Source organism: Lithobates pipiens, unplaced genomic scaffold (assembly GCF_037356315.1).
Source record: "Lithobates pipiens isolate NorthernLeopardFrog02 unplaced genomic scaffold, aLitPip1_a1.2 Scaffold_8, whole genome shotgun sequence".
NCBI lineage: Eukaryota > Metazoa > Chordata > Amphibia > Anura > Ranidae > Lithobates > Lithobates pipiens.
This window is the reverse complement of record NW_027507903.1, coordinates 219966475-219992475: the sequence shown is the minus strand read 5'-3', so window position 1 is coordinate 219992475 and position 26001 is coordinate 219966475. Positions and strand designations below refer to the sequence as shown.

At 40.2% G+C, this 26001-nt stretch overlaps 1 protein-coding gene across 27 annotated transcripts in view; it reads right to left on the bottom strand.

The window, feature by feature from the left end:
• NRCAM (neuronal cell adhesion molecule) overlaps positions 1–26001 on the bottom strand; it is a 286030-nt gene that overhangs the window by 18192 nt on the left and 241837 nt on the right. For 12 of the 27 annotated variants that reach the window (XM_077472151.1, XM_077472156.1, XM_077472161.1 and 9 more), the window contains 4 exons: positions 19005–19209; positions 16341–16460; positions 12387–12572; positions 11496–11531 (listed from right to left, as the gene is read on the bottom strand). In XM_077472151.1, coding sequence (XP_077328277.1) covers positions 11496–11531; positions 12387–12572; positions 16341–16460; positions 19005–19209 — 547 coding nt within the window. The remainder of the gene's footprint in view (positions 1–11495; positions 11532–12386; positions 12573–16340; positions 16461–19004; positions 19210–26001) is intronic. The other 15 variants (XM_077472159.1, XM_077472166.1, XM_077472168.1 and 12 more) reach the window with 3 other exon arrangements.

Sequence of the window (26001 nt, the reverse complement as noted above, 5' to 3'; positions counted from 1 at the left end):
GCCTCAGTTTCCTGTTCTTAGCTGACAGGTGTGGCACACGGAGTGGTCTTCTGCTGCTGTAGCCCATCTACTTCAGAGTTTGATGTTTTGTGTGTTCAGAAATGGTATTCTGCATACCTTGGTTGTAGCAAGTGGGTATTTTAGTTACCGTTGCCTTTCTCTCATCTCAAACCAGTCTGCCCATTCTCCACTGACATGAACAAGGCATTTTCGTTCACACAACTGCCTCTCACTGGATATTTTCTCTTTAAACTCTAGAGATGGTTGTGTGTGCAAATCCCAGTAGTTCATCAGTTTTTGAAATACTCAGACCAGCCTGTCTGGCACCAACAACCAAGCCACGTTCAAAGTCACTTAAATACCCTTTCTTCCCCATTTCAATGCTCGGTTTGAACTTCAGTAAGTAATTTTCACCACGTCTACATGCCTAAATACATTGAGTTGCTGTCATGTGATTGACTGATCAGCAATTTGTGTTACTAAGCAATTGAACAGGGACACCTAATAAAGTGGCTAGTGAGTGCATCTCATGTTTTTGTAAAACTTAGATTATATTTGTCACAATGCTAAAGTTTCCATTAGTGGGTGATGCATACAAGAATCATCAGTTAATTCCAAGAGATAAGCAGTGGCAAATATTGTAAATCTTGATTGTATCATTGAATCTTGAAAAAATTGTAAAATTGAATCTTTTCTGTAGAGCTTTCGCTTGAACTAGCCCAACCTCCAAGACTGGTCAGTAAATCCCTTCATTACATTAACAGAGCGGCTAGGGAGCTGGTTATGCCAAGATTGCCTTTTTTAGGTTAAGTGGAGGTTTGCGCATGGATTCAGCTGCCTATGGATTTGATTTACTAAAGGCAAATAGGCTATTCAATCTACAAGGGAATTTTCCCTCAGCTTAATGAATGGGGTGAAAATCAACTTTTCAAAGAATACACAATAATGAGCAAGCAAAAAACAAACAAACAAAACAAAAAACTGTATTGTATCATGGAAGTCAGCAAAGTGTTACCTCATTCACTGAGCTAAGGGAACATTGCCTTGCAAAGTGAAAATTATCCTGTAAAGTAGAGAGCCTGTTTGCCTTTAGTAAATCAACCCCTATGTCTCTAGAGCTACTGATTGTTTTGACAAGGATTTCAGTGACAGTAACCCTTATTATTTTGTTTTTCATCATATTCTCCGTTTGAAGAGTCCGGCTTTGTGACAGGTTTACTTTAAGGGCTCTACTGCAGCAGGAACAGAATATCAATATGGCACACAACCAAAAACGCTACGACATTCTGATCATTGCTTGCCGTGACATTTTCAGAATGTTCTGTCTTCAACAGGGAGCTCGGCAGATTTATTTTTTAATAAACGGAAGAATAACACCACTGAATATTTACAGAGGAACAACCACTTGACACTTATTGTGGCTCTTTATTTTCAATATACATTAAATAAATCTAATACAACAAACAGCTAAGTCTTGATTTCTGTATTTTTAAAAGGAATTTTTTTTTTTTTTATTAAAAATAAAGAATTCTTCAGTTTTTAAAAACAAATGCCAGATCCCAGATTGCCAATTAGGTTTAATAATCTTAATTTTATGTTTGGTTCTGATGTGTATTATGGTCAAGTTAGTGTTGCTCAACTGGTTTAAACATATTGCAGGACATATTGTTGTTTCATTAAAGTGACTACTTTCTATTACATACAGTACTAGGCTGCTGATACCACTAACCCAAGAAAAGCCTTTATAGGGAAATTTTACATTTTATACCTCTAATTAGAAGATTCTCTTAAGCAATGCAATAAGCATTAACTATTAAATACTACTAGTTATTTCCCATACAGTGCTTCATTAATGCAGCCCTCCTACATCCCACTATACAAGCTAAGTCTAATTAACCACAGATGATTTGGCACCGGTGCTACACAGTACTCTGCATAAAACATATATTTGTTCCTAAATATCATTCAGGATTTCCATGAGAAAAATATACCTAATTTTTAAAGCTTTAGGGAAAAAAAAAGACAAACAAATTAGGCGTGAGTCGCTGATGCCATCTAGTGGAAGACGTTAAACTAGTAGAACTGTACACATTTTTTTCTAGGCATTTCACATATTATTCAGATGAAGGAGTCTACTCCTACCATTACTCCTACCAAAATACCAATAAACACTGTATTTTTGCACATTGCAGTTGATGTTTCTGTGCTGAGATGCTATGTAAGATGCTGTGCAGTTATGGAAATAACTCACGCCACTGTCCGTGGTCCTTAAAGGTTTAGCACGGCAACTTCTGCTACATCAACAATTACCTGTATTTTCATCATTCTCTCCATTGTTAGCTAGTTGGCTACCCCATAATGCATAATATATATATATATATTAATAAATATCTATCTATCTAACTATCTATCTATATCTATCTATATATATATCTATCTATATATATCTATCTATCTATCTATCTATATCTATCTATATATATCTATCTCTCTATCTATATCTATCTCTCTATCTATCTCTCTATCTATATCTATCTCTCTCTCTATATCTATCTATCTATCTATCTATATATATATATATATATAGATATACATAATATATATATACATATTTATTTACCAGAAACATCTTAGACTGGCAGCACTACATAATACAATAAAACCAGACTAGCTCCCAGTGTTAACCTTTTGACATGCAGAGGATAATGAGACATGACCGATTTTAAGAAATGATGCTCCCTGAATTTCAGAATATATGTAAAGATTTTAAATAATTAATATATAAACCAACTAAAGATTGCTCAGCATTTTATCTTTACTACATTACATCTAGCTGCATTCCTATGTAACAAAAGTGATGCGCAAACAACACCATAAGTGAAAAAAGGCTGCTCCTAGGTAAATATGTTCTGTATTGTCACACGACCACTGTAGTACTGAACAAAACAAAGTTTGGAATGTGAAAAGATGAGGATGTCTTGCCAGAATATTGCAATCTATTTCTGTATAGCAAGGCGTTTGTTCCAAAAGTGGAGTGAAAGAGGGACTACAGCGAATTAAAATTATGTCTGAAAGGGTCAAACTGGCAACAAAAATATGATTCTGTTATAAAAACGCAAAGCCTATTTATTGCTCCTATTCAAAATGTAGATAATCATTAGTAGGGACAGAAACCCAACTCCAAAAACAACTAACACAAAAAGCCTATGCTCCCTGAATATAAAAAAAATGTAAAGTGAAAGACAACTTATGACACTACAGAACCTTCTGCTCAGTCAACAGAAAATGATTACAATTAAAAAATATTAACAAATGGGTAGGAAAAAATATATAGAGGGTAACAAAGCTAAAAGAGTGGGTTAAAGAGGAACTGCAGTCTGCTCACATAATTTATAATAAAAACATATTTGCCATTCTGAAGCTTCCCTCCAACCACTTTGCATATTATTTCATATTTACTGTGATTCTGTACTTGCCAAATATGCTACAGAAATCTCCCTCCACTGAGTTTGGCTGCAACCATTTTAACTGTGGGAAGCTGATGCTGATGCCTGTTCACTTCCTGGATTTACACAGAGGCACACCTCTTCAGCCTTCATTGGCCCTCTCATGACTCATTCCCCCTCCTTTCCTGGCAAACTCTCACGTAATTTAGAGAGAGAGAGCTGTGCATGATGTCATAAGCCTAGGCTTTTTACCAGACCAGAGACAGGAAGTGGTCTGTATAAGGTATTTACTGGCAGAAAAAAAGTTTCACTATCCAAAGTTAAAACAACAAGGGCAGAAGATTTAATAGATGGAAAGTTAAACAAATTGACTGAAGGTCCGCTTTAATATGTATAACATTTGCATTGCTATAAATCTGTGTCCAATGAGCACCAAGCCTGCTATCTCTATGGTAACTCTCTTGCTGGGACATTCTACAGGTATTCAGATCTCCTCCCACAATCCAAAGACAAAGTGGTAGGATAATAATAAATTATTAACTGAATTATATGTGTATATACACTAAAGTTTTATGCAGGTGTGAAAAAATGCTGGAAAATAAGAATACTTTCAGAAATAGAAGCATCAAAAGTTTATTTTTATCAATTACCAAAATTTGAAAGTCAATGAACAGAGGTGAAATCCAAATCAAATCAATATTTAGTATGAGCACTCTTTGCCTTCAAAACAACATCAATTCTAGGTACGCTTGCACGCAGTTTTTTAAGGAATTTGTCAGGTAGGTTGTTACAAACATCTTGGAGAACTAACCCCAGATTTTCTGTGGGTGTAGGCTGTCTCAAATACTTCTGTCTCTTCATGTAATCTCAGACAGACTTGATGTTGAGATCATGGCTCTGTGGGGGCCAAACCATCACTCCCAGGACTCTTTGTTCTTCTTTACGTTGAAAATAGTTCTTAATGACATTGGCTGTATGTTTGGGATCTTTATCCTGCAGCAGATCAAAATCTGTGCCAATCACAACCCTCCCTGAGTATCTGACTGTATTTCTCAGCACTGAGGACACCATGGATCTTGACCAAATCCCCAACTCTATTTGCAGAAATGCAGCCCCAAAGTTGCAACCTCCACCATGTTTTACTGTTGCCTGCAGACACACATTCTTGTACCGCTTTCCAGCCCTTCGCAAACAAACTGCCTCCTGCTACAGCCAAATATTTCATATTTTTATTCATCAGTCCAGAGCACCTGCTGTAATTTTTTGCACCACGCTTCTTATGTTTTTGTGCATAGATGTTTCCACATTGGAGGGATGGCTTTTTGGCCACAATTCTTCCATGGAGACCACTTTTGGGCAGACTTCTATGAACAGTAGATAGGTGTACCTTGGTCCCACTGGTTTCCGCCAGTTCTATGCTGATGGCACTGCTGGACATCTTCCGATGTTAAAGAGAAGTAAGAATGATGTGCTTTTCATCTGCTGCATAAGGTTTTCTTTGCTGGCCACTGTGTTTATGGTCCTCAATGTTGCCCGTTTCTTTGTGCTACTTCAAAAGAGCTTGAACAGCACATCTTGAAACATCAGCCTGCTTTGAAATAGTTGCCTGGGACAGAGCTACTACATGTTTTTTTGCTGTGCTCAGTCTTGCCATGGTGCATGACCTGTGATATGAAACAACCTCACCTTAGTGGCAGAGTTTGGCTGTTCCTCCCCCAGGTTTAAGCCTCATACACATCTGTTTTTGTTTCAGTTAATGACCATGTTTCAACCTACATATGAAATTGATGATCATTCCCCTGGGTTTAGACATACAAACATTCAAATGATGGGTGAATAGGGGACTATACCGCATAGGACAATTCTTTACTCCGGGGGAGCCTATAAGCCTTAATCACTGTATCAAAAACTTGGAGCTACCGGATTCAGAACGATCCCGCTTCAGCCAAATCTCACAATACCTACATCAAATTTGGATGGATAAATTGTTACCACCAGAATTCATGAAGTATGGGGCTTGGTGCAGACAGGTTACGAAGCTGAGGGGTGGCATTTCTGTGATATAATCGTCCCTCACTCACCCTAGGGAGAAGTCTTCTATATGGAAGCCTGGGAAAGCGATTTCAATTACAATTGAGACCTGGATACCTGGCATAAGGCTTGCTCAAAGTCCTTCAAGGGAATTCTAAATGTTTCCCTAATATAAGCTAATATCAAGGTGTTAACTAGGTGGTATTTCACTCCCACTAAAATAGCAGCCCTATATCCGTGGGCGGATTTGACAGAGGCTGTCAGCTTTCTGGGTCAATGGCCCACATATGGTGGAAATGTCCTAAGATTCGCCCCTATTGGAGAACAATTTTTAATTTAATTTTCAAGGTCACTAACTGCCAGGTTCCCAGGTCCCCACTTGTAGCTTTCCTAAATTCTCAAATACTTCATATATCAAAGGCTACACAAACATTAATATACTTTATCCTCACAGGAGCCAGAGCCAAACTAACAATAGCCGAGGTGTGGAAGAAACCCAAACCTTTAATTTCAGAAACCAAGTGGAAAATATCATGAATAATGACCCAAGAAAAATTATCCAGTATCCTAAACAACACAATCCCAAAATGGGAAAAAATCTGGGAACCATCACCCAATTTTATAGGGCTATCACGTCATCAAGATGTTCCATCAGTTCCCTAATCTACAATACTCTCTAGTTAGGCACATTCCTCTTTCTATACCCTTCTTCCTTATATTCCTTCCTTTTTTCCCTCTTTTCAATTATTTTTTTTTTAATTCTTGTATATTGATCTCAGATTGATGAGAAACCTGGAGACGACCTTAATTAATTAATTTCTATTCACTTAGAAAAGAAAGTGTTAGACAAGTACTTCTGATGCCTCAAATACATGGTTGAGTCACTATAGTAGAACATTTCAGTAGGTCTCAGGTTGAGGTCACAAAGGTGGTGAAGATCTTAATCCGCTCTAAAAAACTTATAAGAGAGGCCCCACCAAGATATTCTAAAGCTAAAAGCATTTATATGGTTATATGATATGCTGAAACAATATTTACGATGTCTTATTTTCTCTTTATACATATTTTGGATATGTGATCAATTTTTCCAAATTTTCAGCCTCCAGGTTCAAATATTGATTTATTTATGTAAAATTGTTACATCATGCATTGTATTGTATACTGTTTGAAAATAAAATATTTTGAAAGAAATTGATGATCATTAGTACTTGCTTGGTATAATTGATTAATCATATGCCTGACTCCCTGAATTTATGGAACTGTACAAAGTGTGCAAAGTGTAAGAAAGTGTAAGAATTGATTCTGGTTTGAAGCCATAGGGTAGTCACACCAAATATTGATTTGATTTAGATTTTTCTTCTATTCAGTAACTCTGCATTTTGAAAAGTGATAAAAAATAAGCAATTAAGATATATATTTTTGAAAGCATTCTTGCTTTACAGCATTTCTTCACACATGCCAAAAACATTTGCAAAGTATTACATGATGTTAGTAAAGACAGTAGTTGAAGTACCATTGAATAGAAAATTATGTAAATAGTTAGATTTTCTTTTTTTTTATACTTTATAATCCGATCAGGTTTGGCAGGTATAAATCACATTTCGGAATGACAGTTGTGTGCTTACCATGTTGATACTCTGTTGCCAGAACTTTCTGATTTATCAACCCATAACAATTATGCAAATCAACAGAGCTCCTGATGGCATGCTTTTTCTTGGCCAGTGATTTATAATGTATTGAAATTAGGTAATTGTGGCAGTCAGGCACCTAACATCAGAAAGACTACATATGATGAGATTTCCTGATTGTCTTATGATACAAATGTTGGTGTTAGCTATTGACAACTTGGCCAGATAGTGAGACTGAGTTGTGATTTGCATTTAATTGCCACTAATTAAGCAATCTGTAGCACTTTTATATATATTAATTTGTTTACAAACCTGCAATAGCCTTGCCTCTTTCATGTGGCAAAAATAGTATATATATATATATATATATATATATATATATATATATATATATATATATATATATATATATATATGCACACACACGCACACTGATCAAAAAAATGAAAGGAACACTTTTTAATCAGAGTATAGCATCAAGTCAATTAAACTCCTTGATATTGATCTGGTCAGTTAAGTAGTAGAGGAGGTTGTTAATCAATTTCAGCTGCTTTGGTGATATTGAAATTAACCACAGGTGCACTAAATGGGCAACAATGAGATGACCTCCAAAACAGGAATGGTTTTACAGATGGAGGCCACAGACATTTGTTTTCCCTATTCATCGTTTCTGAGTGTTTTTCACTAGTTTTGCATTTGGCTAGGGTCAGTGTAACTACTGGTAGCATGAGGCGTTACCTGGACCCTATAGAGGTTGCACAACTCCTCCAGGATGGCACATCAATATGTGTCATTGCCAGAAGGTTTGCTGTGTCTCCTAGCACAGTCTTAAGAGCATGGAGGAGATTCCGGGAGACAGGCAGTTACTCTAGAAGAGTTGGACAGGGCTGTAGAAGGTCCTTGACCCATCAGCAGGACCATTATCTGCTCCTTTGTGCAAGGAGGAACAGGATGAGCACTGCCAGAGCCCTACAAAATGATCTCCAGCAAGCCACTGGTGTGAATGTCTCTGACCAATCAGAAACAGACTTTATGAGGGGGCCTGAGGGCCCGACGTCCTCTAGTGGGCTCTGTGCTCACTGCCTGGCACCATGGAGCTCGATTGGTATTTTCCATTGAACACCAGAATTGGTAGGTCCACCACTGGCACATTGTGCTTTTCACATACGAGAACAGGTTCACCCTGCGCACATGTGACAGACGTGAAAGGGTCTGGTGGGTCTGGAGAACATTATGCTACCTGTAAATTGTTCAGCATGACCGGTTTGTTGGTGGGTCAGTGATGGCCTGAGGAGTCATATCCATGGAGGGACACACATGTGGTGAGAGTATGCAGTCAGTTCCTGGAGAATAAAGGAATTAATACCATTGAATGGCCCCCACATTCGCCTGACCTAAATACTTCTGGGACATTATGTTTCGGTCCATCTGACACTGCCGAGTTGCACCTTAGTCTGTTTAGGAGCTCAGTGATGCCCTGTTCCAGATCTTGGAGGAAATACCCCAGGACACCGTGTGTTGTCTCATAAGGAGCATACCCCTGATGTTGTCAGGCATGCATACAAGCACGTGGGGGCCATACAAACTAGAGTACCATTTTGAGTTGCTGCAATGAAATTCCATCAAAAAGCACTAGCCTATTGCATCATTTTTTCATTTGATTTTCGGGGTGTCTTTGAATTCAGCCCTCTGTTGGGCTGAACATTATCTGTCAGTTGATAATTTTAGTTTCCATCAAACAATGTGGCATCCTTTCATTCCTAACACATTACCCAGTACATATTAGTATAGATTTTTAGTACAGTACAGTGTTTCTCAACTCCAATCCTCAAGGCGCCCCAACAGGTCATGTTTTCAGGATTTCCATTAGTTTGCACAGGTGATTTCATCAGTTTCACTGCCTTAGTAATTACCACATCCGTTTCATCTGAGGGAAATCCTGAAAACATGACCTGTTGGGGCGCTTTGAGGACTGGAGTTGAGAAACACTGGTATAGATATCCAGTTATAGATTTTTTTTTTTATCCCTTTTTGTGCCTTCATTATCTAGATTTATGTCAGTGGGCTATGAGCATGAAAATTGCTGCAGCTCCATTCACTTCAGCCAATAATAAAGATAACTGCATGTAGTGTTACTGTGTAGGCACATGAATTTATCAGGGGGAAAAGCTTCTCCTCACCATTAGCTAGGGCAGCAATTTGTTCAGAGGTAATGGCAAGAAGAAAAGGAAAACAGCTTTTTGATTTCCTGATGCCCACCTAAGCCAGCTATAATACGCTATATATAAAAAAATGCACCATGGCTTTACAAAAATACAGAGGAAGCATGTTTACTACAGTATGAAGAGTGTCCTTGGTGATACTTCCTGTGATTTTCGGTATCGGATATAAAAGCACTGTGTTCTATATCAGATATCAGAATGTGTTATTGTAGAGACTTTGTAACAGTACAAAGAAAATCTGTGTTAGGTCTCCATAGTTTATTTTTAAGATAAACAAGCGCCCTGCTTTCAAATAGTCATGGCTTTATTTGATGCTAAATTGTTACATCACATGGGTCAAACAGAATCTGGCCTGCCAGGCCATTTCACGTGCCCCCTGCACCTCTCCTGCTGCCCCCTCCTTGTTTTGGCCCCCATGTCTCAGCAGTCAGCAGCAGAGAGGAGGACAGAATTTTCTATTTTCCTCTTGCAACAGCTGAAAGTAGGCTTCAGCTCCTCCCCCTTGCATTCAGCTGCCCCAGGAGGAAAATATAGGGGCTTGGTACCAGTAAATGCTGCCCCCACCGCTCCTCCTATCCCTGTTCCTCTTGTTTCTGCTGCCCTGTCCCATGTGTGCCCCCCCCCCCCACCAGCACTTCTAGCGTCCCTCCTCTCCCGTCAGCTGCTGTGAGGGATCATTTTAAAATGGAGAGCGGGGAAGGGGCAGGTAAATATGTAATTTTCCAGCCCCTTCCTTTTCTGAAGAAACATAGTGAGTGATCGGTACCAACCATTCACTGGGTTTATTCATAACTGAATAATTTTGATCCCAAAATTTCAAATTCTACTTTTTACTGCATACCTTTTTGTTACCAGTTTCCCTGGGTTGGCTTTTTAGCCCCCTGCGATTCAGCGCTGCTGCAGTTAACCCCCGAGGTGGACAATTCCCCTACTCTACCATCAACGTAGTGGTTGAAGGTGGGTTTGATGTTTGTATGTCCCCCCTTCCCCCTTTTTTTTTTTTTTTTCCTCTCTCTGCACTTATGAATTTTGTGATATATCTTATTACTATTCTGTATTTTTGGTTTAGATTTTGTTCAAACATTCACACATCCCCTGAAGAAGCAATCCAATGCGAAACATGTCGGGACTATGTGTGCTTAACAAGAACAACCACTGTACTGTATTATCCTGTATCTTTTAAGCATATATTGCTACTGATTTTAACTTCAAACTTAATAAATATTTGTATTACAAATTTTGTACTTTAATTAATTGTATTTTGTTAACCAGCACCGCCAAAATCCCTAATCTCCCTTCCTGTCTTTTGATTTATGTTTCAAATTTTCAGGGATGTGGTGCCATATTTGTTAGGTGTTGTGTGACGCTGAGCCATCAAAATTATTTCATAGTAAACTGTGTTGTTGTGTGAATGAACAGGAAACTGCTCAGCACAGAGTACTTCCCATTCATTTACTGTTCAGTGCAGAATGTGTGTACACACACTCGCATGTGTGTTTGATCTTTGGGGTGCACACCGTAATGCAATGGGATGCACACACCTATGGTCTTACCTACAAGTTACAGCTACAACACACAAAATATGTATATTCTGTACTCTGGGATGTGCCACAACCTTTGCACTTAGTTTAACCACATTACCAACTATATATCTCATCACTTATATACCATTTCTTCTATGGGTCAGTTTATTCTGTATAGCTGTACACATGCTATGGTTGCAATGCTTTGCGTTGTGGCCTTGGCAAAATTAAAACTGCGTGTTGCATTTAGCAGCATTGCAGCAAAATGCAACCAATTTACGTGTATGGGGCCATGCCAAAACTGCCCTTCAACCATGTGCAGTGCACACAGTTGTGGTGCCGTGGTTCAGCCTATTTAGGGTTAACACGGGCAATAAGGAAGAGGAGATATATCTATTATTTAACATTAACAGCAAATAAAGGAAAATACTTCTTATGACAGCAGGGAAGACATACATTAGGGAAAAGGAAACAAGAATACCAATCACCTCAAAATATGACATGCATCAAGCCAGCAGCAATTTAACAAATGCTTCAACTCATGCAGAACATCCTAAAATAAAGTTTAATAATCTTTGCTTGTAATTATAACATTTTGAGTCAAACTTTTGCAAGCTAAGCAAAACATGCAATGATTCATTTTACCTTTGCCTGCACCCAGAGCAGGTTGAGGAAAAACAGCTTTAAATGGAAACAGAAGGATACTCAATACATTTTGAAAGGATTTGAATAAACACAAATACCTATGTGGAAGATTTATCTTTTGAAACTTAAGTGCAAAACAATCTGGTATATTGTTAGAATTATTCACATTTAAGACTCATGAAAAATCAGTTGATCACATATTCCCAGTATGCTCCCAAGGTTACCATATTGTTGAATTTACCATTAGACACAATAGCCATGTGTCTATAGGCGGCACAGGCACAGAGGTGACTTTTCTATGTATAATTATTGGCCACACATTTTTTTTCATCATTAGGAACAGGAATCTCATGTAAGGTTATTTACACATTATCACAATATTCTAACCTAGGTTAAGACCTAAAACAAGTAAATGTTTTGAGGCAATCCAAGCAGTGTGTGTTATTTGGGGCACCAAAATATGTGTGTCCACAAGCTCCAGTAATGAAAATGAGCTCTGTGATTATTCCACTATTGTTAAACTGAAAAAGTCATGTGGCAAGAAAGTATGGAGGTTGCTGTTACTGATCTCTTCTGCAAATATTTGCTCCCTGACTGGTATGTGATTCATAGGCTTCAGCTCTTTCTGAGTCCTGGAACAATTATGCAGATTAGGCACATTTACTTTGTTTGTTCTAGACCTGTGTCTCAGAAAGTACTGAAGCCAGAGACTGCAAGACAATATTAATGAACTGTGAAAATATTTGGTGCAATTTTGCATGAAAGGATAATGCACTGGAGTTGCTCATTAATTAAAGTTGCTATTTTGACTTTTTTATTATCTAAAAAAACTTCAAGTACAGTGAAAATTCAACATTTGCATATAGAATAGATCCATGTCTAGGTACATACCCATCTTACCTTCATCCATTGCAGTTACTGCTTCTTGTGTACTTTGGATCCCAGGTCCCACGGCAGTGTGTGCATAAAAGTAAAACTTGTACCTCGTGTTCTGGTTTAAATTTTTAAGAATATGACTTGATTCATTTGCTGGGATTATAACTTCCACGGGTGGTCCTAGCTCATGTGTAGCATTTACTAAAATAAAAATAAAAAAACAAAAAAGCATTTACATTAACCAAAATGTTTAAATGCGGGTTACTCTATGAAGTTTTGTACATTCAACTGGGTACAGAAGTTTAGGAACCCTTAAGAAAGTAATAAATACAGTCTTATGTAACAAAAACAATAAAGTACTTTCCATTATTTTTTTTTATTTACCCAAACATTCACATTTTTTGAACAAGCTTTTTGGTGTACCATTTTCTTCAGGTCACATCTAATATTTAATTTAGTCAAATATTTAATGAGAAAATAGTTGAAACAGAATACATTATGGATGGAATATATATATATATATATATATATATATATATATATATATATATATATATATATATATATATATCACACATTATATATACACACAATGCTATACTTAAAGGACTTGGTTGAGATCATTCCACATTGTTTTAGTAGAACTGTGGTGACTGACATGGCCATTCTTAAATTTGACCAGTCAGCTGTTGATTTATTTCTGTGTTTTGAGACCTTTCCGTGTTTCATGACCCAACTTATTTTGAGTTTTAGATTTCCTGACATTGTGTTGTAGGAATGTCTGATATGACTTGGAATTCATTGGTCCTCAATGGTTGCAAGCTATCCAGACACTGAGACATCAAAGCTGCCTTCCACAATGATATGATTATAAAGTCTTGTAATTTCGGAGCTTCAACAGGTTATCGTTTAAGGCCCTCTGAAATCTCATTTGAGCCGTACTGCATTTTAGCAAAATGTGGAGCAAATAAATATTGTGTTAGAAACATAGAAGACCGGTGGCAGAAAAGAGACCAAATCGTCAAGTCTTGCTTCATTTTTCAAAATTTATATATACGAGTTTAGTAACTAAATATTATTGCACTGTGCCTTTTAATCTAAAACAAACAAATGTGTGCGATAAGTGCAGCATACAATATGCAGTGCTTATGAAACATAATCATATATGACAAACATGTCAAAAAGTGCAATGCCTTATGAACATCAAAAGAAAACCGGCATGAGAAAACAAATAGCAGCCCATAGTGTTAAACGTATATATTTTTAATAAATAACAAAAAAGTGCACATCTACTTAAAAGCATTGCTGAATGTAAGACATAAAAAGCTTTCAAAACACAACCGCTGACTTGGCGTGATGATGTCAGCACAGGCTCTGCACCCTGAGTCAGCGGCGTTGTTTAAAATCTTTTGATGCCTTAGATTTAGCGATGCTTATGAGTATATGTACACTTGATTTCTTTTTCGTACATCATGGGACACAGACCCATAGTATTTACTGATGGGTTTTATAGGCACCACTAGGTGATGGACACTGCCACACCCTAGAGAGGAAGATTAGCCCCCCTATATAACCCCTCCCCTTACCTTTTTCGCCAGTGTCTTAGGTGTTGGTCGGGGTCAGGGGCTGCAACTGCTTCTGGCATTTCAGCCCCTGTATATATTACTCAGGAGGTTTTTTTCCTCAACCATAAGTGGATTAGAGGAAAGATTAATGGCATTGTATCTTCACAAAGTAGAAGAAAACGCATTACGTCTCCGTCTATCACACAGGACCCTCAAACTTGCTGGTGCATTCTCTTACTGAAATGGTCTGCTCCATATTTAAGTTACCCGTAACTGAGTCAGTTGAAAAACCCACATCTTCTTTGGGTTCACTGAAGCCTCCTCAAGCTGCGCATGCTTTTCCTGTTCATTTCTTGCTGGAAAAGCTTATTCATTCTGAGTGGGATCACCCAGATAAACATTTTTTCCCTCCTAAAAAGTTTTCAACACTTTATCCTTGATATGCAGAAATAGGGAACATGGCGGTAGCGTCCCTATGGACCCTACCACCACATTCAGACCTGCTATCGCAGGGACCAGTGTTCCATCCTACCTTACAAATGCTAAATTTAACAGTTTGGTTATTGAAACCCACATTCTGAAGTAATTTCTACCTTAATTAATGCAAGGAAGCCAGCTTCCAGAATCATTTATTATAGAGTCTGGGAGGCATATGTCTCCTGGTGTGAATCCAGGGGTTGGCATCCCAGAAAGTTTGATTGCACCCTACTTTTGTTGTGTCTCCCTTCCCTCAGATAGCATTGCGCTGGGACATCCCATCAGTAAATACTATGGCTCTGTGTCTCATGATGTATGAAAAAGAAAATAGGATTTTTATAACAGCTTACCTGTAAAATCCTTTTCTTTGAGTACATCACGGGACACAGAGGTCCCTCCCCTTTTCTAATACACATATATTGCTTTGCTACAAAACTGAGGTACTCCCAGTAAGGGGAGGTGTTATATAGGGGGCTAAACTTCCGTCTAGGGTGTGCCAGTGTCTATAACCTAGTGGTGCCTATATAACCCATCATTAAATACTATGGCTCTGTGTCTGGTGATGTACTAGAAGAAAAGGATTTTACAGGTAAGCTGTTATAAAAATCCTATTTTTTATTACTACAAATATACGGTTTTACACTATGTCTGCCATTTGTTTTCTCGACTGGATGGTGATGATGGTAGCGAGAAAAGAATATTAAGCAGTCTTTTGGTATTCTGTTTGGTTCCTGGCTCTCCTTGTACGTGATCTGACATTTCCAGGTCTGGGGCACGCACATGCGCTGCTGGCGGCCCATTCCCGCTGTAATCACACACAGCAGGAGCTCCACGGCGGGTACCACTGACTCAATGTCCGCTGGCACCCTCCAATTGTACAGTACACAGGCAGAATGGTGATCTGCCTATGTAAACAAGGCAGTTTGTCACTCTGTCAGTAGGGATGATATTGATCCTGTGTTCCTGCAAAGCGTTCCATTATCACCATAATGATTACTGTATCTGATGATCTTCATATACAAGATTATAAAGAGCAGCAGTATTAAAGAACCACCACCGTCCTCCAATGTCGTTGTGAATATAGCTTTGTGTTTGGCTTACAGTCTAGATCAGGGGTCTCCAGACTTTCTAAACAAAGGGTCAGTTTACTCTCCTTCAGACTTTAGTAGGGCCGACCTATGGCCAGTGAGAGAAAACAATGTCTCAGGCTTGGTGACCAGTAGGAATAAAAAAAAAAAAGACAGTGCCAGTGGTCAGTAGGATAGAGAATAGTGCCCCACCATTGGTATTAGTTGGAGGAATAGTGCCCCATTGTTGGTGTCAGTGGGAGAAATCATGCCCAATCATATATCAATGGAAGGATGTATGCCACATTGCTGGTGTCAGTGAAAGGAATGGTGTTCCATCATTGGTGTCAGTGAGAAGAATAGTGCCCCATTGTTTGTATCTCTGGGAGGAATGTAAAGTCATTGTTGGTGTCAGTGGGAAGAAGAGTGCCCCATTGTTTGTATCTCTGGGAGGAATGTAAAGTCATTGTTGGTGTCAGTGGGAAGAAGAGTGCCTCTTATCAGTGGGAGAAACAGTGCCACAAGGGCCACATATAGGTAAGCAAAGAGCTGCATCCATTCCACAGACCGCAGTTTGGAGACCACTGGTCTAGATTGTAATGAAAATGGGCAGTACTTTTAAAAGTAGAAGCATGACTTGTATAAAACATGATGGAGAAATTTTAGATTTATGAAGTTTTCCATACATATATAAATTGTTTTAGCTACTACCTTTTAGCGTTTAATTACCTTTTAATTTTTTATCAGTGCAGAAAAGTTTTAAGGTTAAATTGGTACATATAGATTTTATTTCAGATGCATAGCTGGAAGATCTATATGAATTATATAGCTTCAAATAAGAAGCAGGTTTCTGGACTTACTTGACTGATACTTCAGAGTGTATTGTGTCAGGACTCCATTTGGATGGAGTGGTGGACTCCATGTCAAAGTCAGTGAATCAGAAGTTCGATGATGAATTTGTAGAACTGCCATACTAGGAACTGTGAAAACAACAGGTATAGCTTGTAAATGATAAAATACATACTAAGGTTAAAGCTGAACTTGAAAATACTCCCTTGCAGTGGGGCTGCACCTGCACTACAAGGATTAACTGCTCATTTACAGCTAGGGGGCAGGAAAAAGTAGATTTATTTAGCCAATCCTCTGTGCTGCGAAACCAGTCCCCACATCGTCTTCTCCTCCATGCTCCAGCGATCTAAGGTCCTGACATCATCAAGAATTCTAAGGACAGGACTCCAAGGAAAGTCCACCATCAGAGTATGGGGGAGCACCATCTGTCCTGGAGCAGCCCCAGTGCAGAAGAATTTTCAGATTTTTCGTAGTGGGTAATGCAATATCAATAATATTTCTTGGAAAAGTACCAGCAGTTGCAATTCTTAATTTCCTTTGCAGCATCATTTGCCAGTAAGATCTAGCTCATAAAGTTTAATGGCCTACAAGGTATGTATTACTTGCGGGGAAAAGCTTTAGTCCCCTGAGCAATGTAGGAACAATAAAATAAAAAAGAGTGTGCTGTTTACAATTGGCTGTGTAATGGTTATATAATACAATCAGTGGTGTGTTCATAGCCTAGCAACTTCTTCCAGAATGCTTTGAAAAAAAATTCATGCTGCATTGTTAACCATCGGTTACCTTGACCCATGTCTGGAGTGGGACTGGCAATAGTATGGCATTTGAAGGATTTTAAAGGTTGTGCTGTAAGGCTTGAGCGTGTGGGCCCCTGCTAATATCTCATTAGTCTGAATGTTCTTAAGCATTAGGTGACATATTTAAGAGGGGTATTAAAAAACTAGACTAACGCTGACAGTTTCCTGTGCCGAAATAGTTATAAGAAAGTTGGTATTGGAGAAGGGGAACTACAGGAAATCTATGTGGCCCACTGTGTAGGCACTGCCTTTTGTGCTGGAGACAGGTGAGGGGTATCTCTGATCCCTTACTTCTTCACTGTGACACAAGTAAAAATAATAATAAATAAAAATCTAACAATGCAAAAAAAGAAAAAAAATGTCATTAGAAATAGAAAATTTGCAGGGACTCCTTCCTAGTCCAATGGCAGGCCTCTCCCTTACTGAAAAAAAAAACCCTTTAGGAAATTAGGTATAAGGTGTCCTTTTATGAAGCAGTGAAATCTATTCACTGCTTCATTCTCCGGCATTCACATAGGAGATCTTTCTCCTCTGTGTGCCACTTTATGAAGCGGAGTAGATCGCTTCACCCTTGGAGGAGTGAAGTGATCTACAAACGTTTCTAACACTGGAGAATGGCCCCTAATACTGGAATCTCGTGAGACTTTACGAGATTACAGTACTAGAAATTCACCGATACACAGAGATGTCAATTTATTAAGCAGTGATAAATTATCACAGCTCAATACACTGACACACAGTGTGATTAATGTTAGTGAAATAAAGAGTCCCCCTACATAATATATACATGTATACACACACACAGACATTATACATACATGTATATACACACACATTATATATATATACATATACACATTATATATATATGTATATATATGTATACACATAAATATGACAGGGGGACATGGTTACAGTGTTGGGGGGGTCTGAACGAGGCATAAGGAAGTTAATCATCTTCCTCTTTCCTCCTCAGATCCCCCCAGATTCTCTCTTCACTCCCCAGTTCTCCACCTCTGAGCTGGTGAATCAGGGAGTGTGAATTCTGACACAGATCGCCAGTGAAGCGCTGAGATCCCAGCTTCATAAAGTGGCCGTTACTGTGTCATTCAATGAGGATTCTCAGTGTGCGGAGATAATCGGCGGGAGAACAAGTTCAAACACTTCTCCCCTGATTATCTCTGGTTTATAAACTGTTTATGGGCTGTGATCAGCAGCGATCCTCTGGATCTCCACTGATCACTGCTTCATAAACGGACACCTAAATATGTAAGAATAAAGATCCTCTTTGTCTTTTCTCTGGGTTTTGTGGTCCCAGGGTAGATGAAGCTCACAAGCTCACAGAAATAAAATGTAGCACATGGAGTGTAGGATTCTACATTTCTATTCTCTGGCAGGTCAATTACAGTAGTTTGTACACTAGTAAACACAGTAGCAAGTCTTTTAGCCATACTTCTCTTGTGATTCACAGGAGTGCACTCCTGTGGGCCAGATTCAGCTGACAGTGAGCCTGCTGTGGGTTGTCATCACAGAGCTGGCCCCTGGCTCTGCACGGATCCTGACAATAATGTCAGGATTCATCCAGATGCCAGTATAGGTGGGTTTTTGGTTTTAACTGGAGAACATTATTCACAATGTCAGGATTCCTCTTTTACTTAGGTTGTAGTGAACAATTAAGAAGAATGTTCACAAGAAAAAGGGGTAGCAAGTTAGCCAATGCAGATAAGCCATACAGGAACTCCCTTCTCTCAACTCCAACACCAACTTTGAGGGGTACAGGTGCTGTTTAGCCCAGAAACTAAATTGTAGAAGTGGATCAGTGAAGTATCAGTGTAGTGGACCTGTCTTTTTTCAGTTACCGTTTCATGAATTATATACCTCCTTCAGGTGTCTCAAAGTATTTATCCTTGCTGGAAGGGCCTTCTCCTTTGCCATTGACAACTCTCACATTAAGGATATAGTTGGTGTCTGGCTGTAATCCAGGAAGCATCCCATGGGTCCTGTTTCCAGAAAACGTTAGCATCCATTTTTCAATGTGCCTTCTATTTCTGTTTGTTCGATTTAGTGCTTTCCAGTAGTAGACCTGCAATATGCAATAGGATGGAAGGAAGAACTATGAAAAATCAAATAAAATAAACCATTCACTAACATTGATTATCCATACTGAATGTATCACAGAAAATGAGGAATTCTGCTGCGCCTGTAAATTCTGTATCTTGAAGTACAGTTTAGGCCTCACAAATTGATTAGTTGACCATGGGTTATATACTGTTACCTTAAGGTGATTGCACATTTGAGAAAAGCTTCCCTGGGCCAACCCATTAGTGTCCCCATATAACCAGGCTCACTCCGTTAGACCCCAGTTTTGTTAGCAAGGAATAAAGAGATCACAGAAAAGTGAGAGGAGGGAGCTGTGTTCCATACTGTACTCCAACATATGTAATTTACAGGTACACCAACATTTCTCTTACCTTTATCATACAGTAAAGGATGTAGGAATCAATTCATAGACCATGGGATGCCACCAAGCAATAATCAAGAGGTAGGCAACAATACAGTTAAACAGCAGCAACAGGTCCACAGGAGAAAGCAAGAATACCAACATGCACAAGACAAACTGTTGACAGTAAAAGCACCATGCTGCTGGAGCAACAGCTGCCTAGCAATTAATGATTTGGGGGGAAACAGAATTTTGGCAGTGGCTCCATTCAAAAGAGGAGTGCAGATTCTAGGTGCAGTAATGGGCCCCCTGTATAGGCCTCAGAATCCCTTGAGAACCATATGCCAAGATGATCAGTATGATCAAAGATATAAATAGATAAACTAATTTTTCAAACTCAACCTATCATGTAAATGCCAAGCTTGGCCCTCCGCAGATGCTATATGGACATACATGTGACAGCTGTTTTACTGATCACTAAGAGGGTTAGATGGGATGAGGGGGTGGAATCAAGTTTGACTATTACTAGAAAACTCAGGATTTGCTTTCAACTTCAGCAACCTATGTAATCAATTGAATGATTTGATATGAGATTTCATTGCTGGTTACCTCTGCTCCCTTATTTGTTGACATTGGGGTACAACCTATATGATAAAGGTTTGCATCTAAATGGAAAAGGGTTCAGTATGGTTCATGTCAATTGCAGGTGATATGGAGTTTCCTATGTTACAACAATCTTTGCCAATTATAGTGCTATTTATAAATAGAAACAAAGATATGTAAAACATAAAATACAACAATGGATTAAGGTCTTTGTTCACCAATGCTTGAAGTCTGCCAAGCAAAATAGGGGATTTGAAAGCTTTGGTGCATGAAAAGTACTATGATTTAACTGGTATTGCTGAAACTTGGCTCCATCCTTCACACAGTTGGGCTATGTATTTTTCTGGATATGTGCCATTTCAGAGAGAAAGGGTAGAACAGAAAGGTGGTGGTGTCTGTCTTTATGCGAGAAGTGATCCCAAAGTGAATGTGGAAGATGACCTTGTTGATAGAGTGTGCTGGTGCATTATGGATGAATTAGCATAGGGGTGGGAATACTTCAAATGTAATTATTGGAGTTTTCTAAAGGCCACCCAGTGTTAATGAGGATGTGGAGATTCAGCTCCTTGTACAGATAGAAAGTGCTGCAAGGGCTGGGACAGTGATAATGGATGATTTTAACTACCCTGAAATTGACTGAAGTAGTGGCACTACTGGAACAGTAAAAGGGTGTAAATATAAATTACAATTACAAGTTCCTTTTATGGTACAATTTACTGAAGCTCCAACTAGAAATGATGCTTGGCAGGACCTGGTAATCTCAAACTATGCAGCGCTTATTAGTAGCTCATATAAAGGAAAATCTGGATTGCAGAGACCATAACATCATTTCATTTATAAATAAGCTGTAAATGAAAATCACACACCTGAAAGATAAAAATGCTTAATTTTAGGAGAACAAATTTTCCAAGGCTGAGGCTGCTCAAAAAACAGACTGTGAGGGACAATTGCCATCAAAATACATAGAACAGAAATGGGAATGTTTCAACTGCATGCAAACAAACTGTAGCAGCTCTTTCCCTTTTCCCCCTCTCACAGGCTTTTCTGACAGCTGCAGAAGGCATTGGTTTCTGCTGCCGTCAGTCAAATCCTGTGATGAGGAAATGGGGCTGACCCTCACTGTCTGTGTCTATAGACACAGGCAGCGTGGCTCAGGATCAAGTCCACAGGTGTGCCACAGTAGGAAGCAGCTGCCTAGGGTGACACATCAAAAAGAGGAGAAGCCAGGAGCGCCGGTGGGGGACCTAGGAAGAAGAGGATTGGGCTGCTCTCTACAATAGTATTGCACAGAGCAGGTTAGTATAACATGTTTGTTATGTCAAAAGTAAAAAAAAATACTTTACAAACACTTTAAGCCAATAATGGGGTTAGTATTAACATACCCCCAAAAACAATCACAATGGCTCAAAAATTGAGATGGTCAGGAAACATTAAACAAAATAAAGGTGAATAAAGCACCTGGATTTGATGGCTAATACCTAGATGAGCTCAAAGAGTTGAGCTCTGTTATTTCAAAGCCATTGTTTCTAATCATTAGAGACTCTTTAAAGATGGTTGTAAACCCTTACAAACCACTTTGATCTACAGGTAAGCCTAGATTAAGGCTTACCTGTAGGTCTAAGAAATATCTCCTAAACCAGGGTTCTCAAACTGGTGGCCCTCCAGCTGTGGCAAAACTACAAGTCCCATAATGACTCAGCCTGTGGGAGTCATGCTTATAACTGTCAGCCTTGCAATGTCTGATGGGACTTGTAGTTTTGCAACAGCTGGAGGGCCACCAGTTTGAGACCCCTGTCCTAAACCTACACGGTTTAGGAGATATTTGCCGAAAGACAGGCACAGCTGTCTATGGCGCATGCGTTATAGACAGCGGCGCGCAGGCGCACTGAGCGCGTCACAGTTAACGGTGATATGCCGCGAGTGGCGGCTCCCGTGCGCATGCGCGGGAGTGACGTCACCGCAGCTCTGATGAATGACAGCGCTGGAGCAGCAAGACCCACCAAGAAGATGGAGGCTCTGGACTACAGGGGACAGCGGTGAAATCTCTGGCTCCTGTGTCAGGTAAGTGACACATAATGGACTACTATGCAATGCATAGTAGTCCATTATGCTTTACCTTTGCAGGGAATCAAAGAGGAAGTAAACCCATCAGGGTTTACTTCCTCTTTAATGACCAGTGCAGTGTCACTGGATTGGGGCAAAGTCACGGTGATGCCTATATTTAAAAAGGGATCAAAGTCTTTCCCATGTAACTACAGATTGACTAGTTTAACTTCTTTAGTCTAATTTCTAAAAGACCACATACAAGAGTTTTTGCTAGAAAACAATATTTATAATAAGACAGCATGCATTCACGAAAGACCTAAGTTGTTAAATAAATCAGATTTATTTAACAGGAAGTAAGCAAAAAACTTGGACAAAGTAGTGGCTCTGAATATAGTAGTATACTTGGATTTTTCAAAGGCATTTGACTACAGGCTTGGAAAATTCAGTTTGTAAATGGATAGAAAAATAGCTAAAGTATTGCATTCAAGGACTAGTTATTAAAGTGGAGCTCCACCCAAAAGGGGAAGCTCTGCTTGTTTCCTTCCTCCCTCCCTCCACTGCCACATTTGGCACCTTTCGGGGGGAGTCCCACTACTGCATAAGATCGACACAATCATTGTGCAGCTATACCACCAGCAAAGCGCTTTGTGGGCGGTTTTAACCCTTGTTCGGCCGCTAGTGGGGATTAAAACCGCCCCACTAGCAGTCGAATAGAGCCACTAAAAGGACAGTAAAAAGGCACTAAAAATAGACATCCGCACCACACCAGTGTGAAAGGGGCCTAAGTGTCCTTATATTAAAAGTCAGCAGCTACAGTATTTGTAGCTGCTGACTTTTACTTTTTTTCTCCCTAGGCTGGAACTCCGCTTTAATTATTCCTAAGCTACATGGTCTAAGGGTACAAGTGGTGTACCACAAAGTTCAACGCTGGGACCCTTATTTTTTTAACACATTTAGGTTATCAGTGGTAAAGAAAGGGTGGTATTAACAGCATGCAATGCCAAGATGCATATTTTACAACTTGCAAAAGACTTTCTTCTATTAAAAGAGGTAGAAATTCCAGAGAGACATAATTTTGCTCCTGTACAAATCATTAGTAAGACCTCATTTGGAGTATGCAATTCAGTTTTGGGCACCAGTTCACAAAAAAGTTATTGGAAAACTGAAGAAAATGTAGAGAAGGGCAACCAAACTGATAAGAAGCATGGGGGACATCAGCTATAAAGAAAAAATTAGACAAGCTGAATGTATTCTCTCTTGAGAAGAAAGGATTAAGGGGGGATATGATCACCTTGTATAAATTCATAGGTGATTCATATAGTCAACTTGAAGCAGACTAATTCATTTTAAGGTCATTAGAGAGGACAAGGGGGCACACTTTAGATGAAAATAGATTAAGCTTTTCAAAAGGAAAGGTTTCTTCGCAGTAACAGCTGTGAAAATGTGGTAAATCCGTTCTGGCCAGCTCAGTGGGTTGTTTAACCACTTCAGGAACGAGGCTCTTTCTTGTTGTTTACAAGTTAAAAACAGGTTTATTTGCTAGAAAATTACTTAAAACCCCCAAACATTATAAAAAATGTTTTTTTAACACCCTAGAGCAGGGATATGCAATTAGCGGACCTCCAGCTGTTGCAGAACTACAAGTCCCATGAGGCATAGCAAGACCCTGACAGCCACAAGCATGACACCCAGAGGCAGAGGCATGATGGAACTTGTAGTTTTGCAACAGCTGGAGGCCCGCTAATTGCATATGCCTGCCCTAGAGAATAAAATGGCGGTCGTTGCAATACTTTCTGTCACATCGTATTTGCGCAGGGGTCTTACAAGCGCACTTTTATGGAAAAAAATACACTTTTTTGAATAAACAAACAAGACAACAGTAAAGTTAGCCCAATTTATTTTATATTGTGAATAATGTTATGCCAAGTAAATTGATACCCAACATGTCACGCTTCAAAATTGTGTCCGCTCATGGAATGGCGACAAACTTTTACCCTTACAAATCTCCATAGGCGACGTTTAAAAAATTCTACAGGTTGCATGTTATAAGTTACAGGGGAGATATAGGGCTAGAATTATTGCTCTCATTCTACCAATTGCGGCGATACCTCACATGTGTGGTTTGAACATCGTTTTCATATGTAGTCGCTAGTCACGTATGCGTTTTCGCTTCTGCACGCAAGCTTGTCGAGACAGTGGGGTATTTAAAAAAAAATGTTTCCTTATTTATTTGAACTTTTTAAAATAAATGTACAACATATAACAGCATATCAGGATTTATAGGTAATAATACCAGAGATTGTTGCTCCAGAGAATAGCCAGTGTCAGGGTCGTTACCTGGATGGTCGCGGTGCTGCCCGTGTTGGTGCGCGCCGATGTCCTGCGGTGCGTGCTGGGGTGCGTGTTCCTGTGCGTGCGGTGTTGAGCGCTCCTGTGGGCGCTGGTGCGCGTCGGTGTGTGCCCTCGCGTGCCCCTGCTGGCGCTGGTGCGCGTCAGCGCGCTGTGGTGGGCACTTCGGGTACCGCTGGTGTGTCTGCCGGCGTTCGGGGGCGCGCGCGCCCGCGGGTGCGCGAACGCCCGTGCGTGCGCCCGCGCGCGTCCGTGCGCGGTGCTTGGCGCCAAACGGCCTATTTAGGTCTGCCACTGACATCTCCCAGGTGCTGCCTGATCAACAGCTTCTCGGTTCCTGTCCCGTTGTTCGTATCCTGTGTTCCTGTTTGCTTACCTCCTGACGACCCGGCTTTCCCTTGACACCGCTGACCTCTGCCTGCATCTGACCTCGGCCTGTTTGACCTCTCTTTCGCCTGCTCCTTCTGTGCCTCTGCTGCCCGCCTGTTGCCGTACCCTGCCTGCACCCGGACTTGCCTGCTCTGCTCCTGTTCTGTACCCAGTTGCCTGTGTCCTATCTACACACCTGCTGCCAGAAGCTTCCTGCAAGTTCCTGCTCCTGGAGCCATATCACAGGCTCTCTTACCACTCCGCACTCTCAGCCACCTGTCTGCTCTATCAGGGGTTGTAAGTCGGACACGTACGGGAGACCACCCTCTGCCCAAGCGGACTCATCGGTTCGGTAAGTGCCAGCCTGACAGTATCAGGCAGCCATGACTGAGTCCGGGCAGGGGGCCTCCCCTATGGATGAGTTATGCAGACATTTGGCCGGTCTGATCCAAGCCGTGAAGAGTCTCCAGGATGGCTACTCAAGGTTGGAGGAGCAAGTCCAAGCCTTGTCCTCCTCATCTAACCCTCAAGGAACCTCCCCCACCGGTCTTTCATCTGCACCCTCCGTAGTGATGCTTCCTCCAGAGCCAAGGGTACCTACACCCGAGAGGTTTTCCGGCGATCGCACCAAGTATCGTGCGTTTCGCAACTCCTGCGAATTGTACTTCGCACTGCAGCCCCGGACATTCTCTCTAGAGGCAACCAAGGTGGGCTTTGTGATATCCCTGTTGTCCGGCGAGCCTCAAACCTGGGCCCATCGTTTATTGGAGCAGAAATCTGGAACCCTGGATAGCCTTGACAACTTCTTCTTGGCCATGTCTCAGCTCTATGAGGACCCTCAGTTGACTGCGACTGCAGAAGCCGCACTACACTCTCTCCAACAAGGTCGCAGAGCGGCCGAGGACTACGCAGTGGAGTTTCGCCGTTGGAGCTCCGACACGGATTGGAATGACGCCGCCTTGCGTCACCAATTCCAGATGGGACTTTCTGACCCCCTTAAGGATGAGTTGGCACGGGTAGGAATACCACAAACCCTGGACGAGTTAGTCAACCTCTCCATTCAGATTG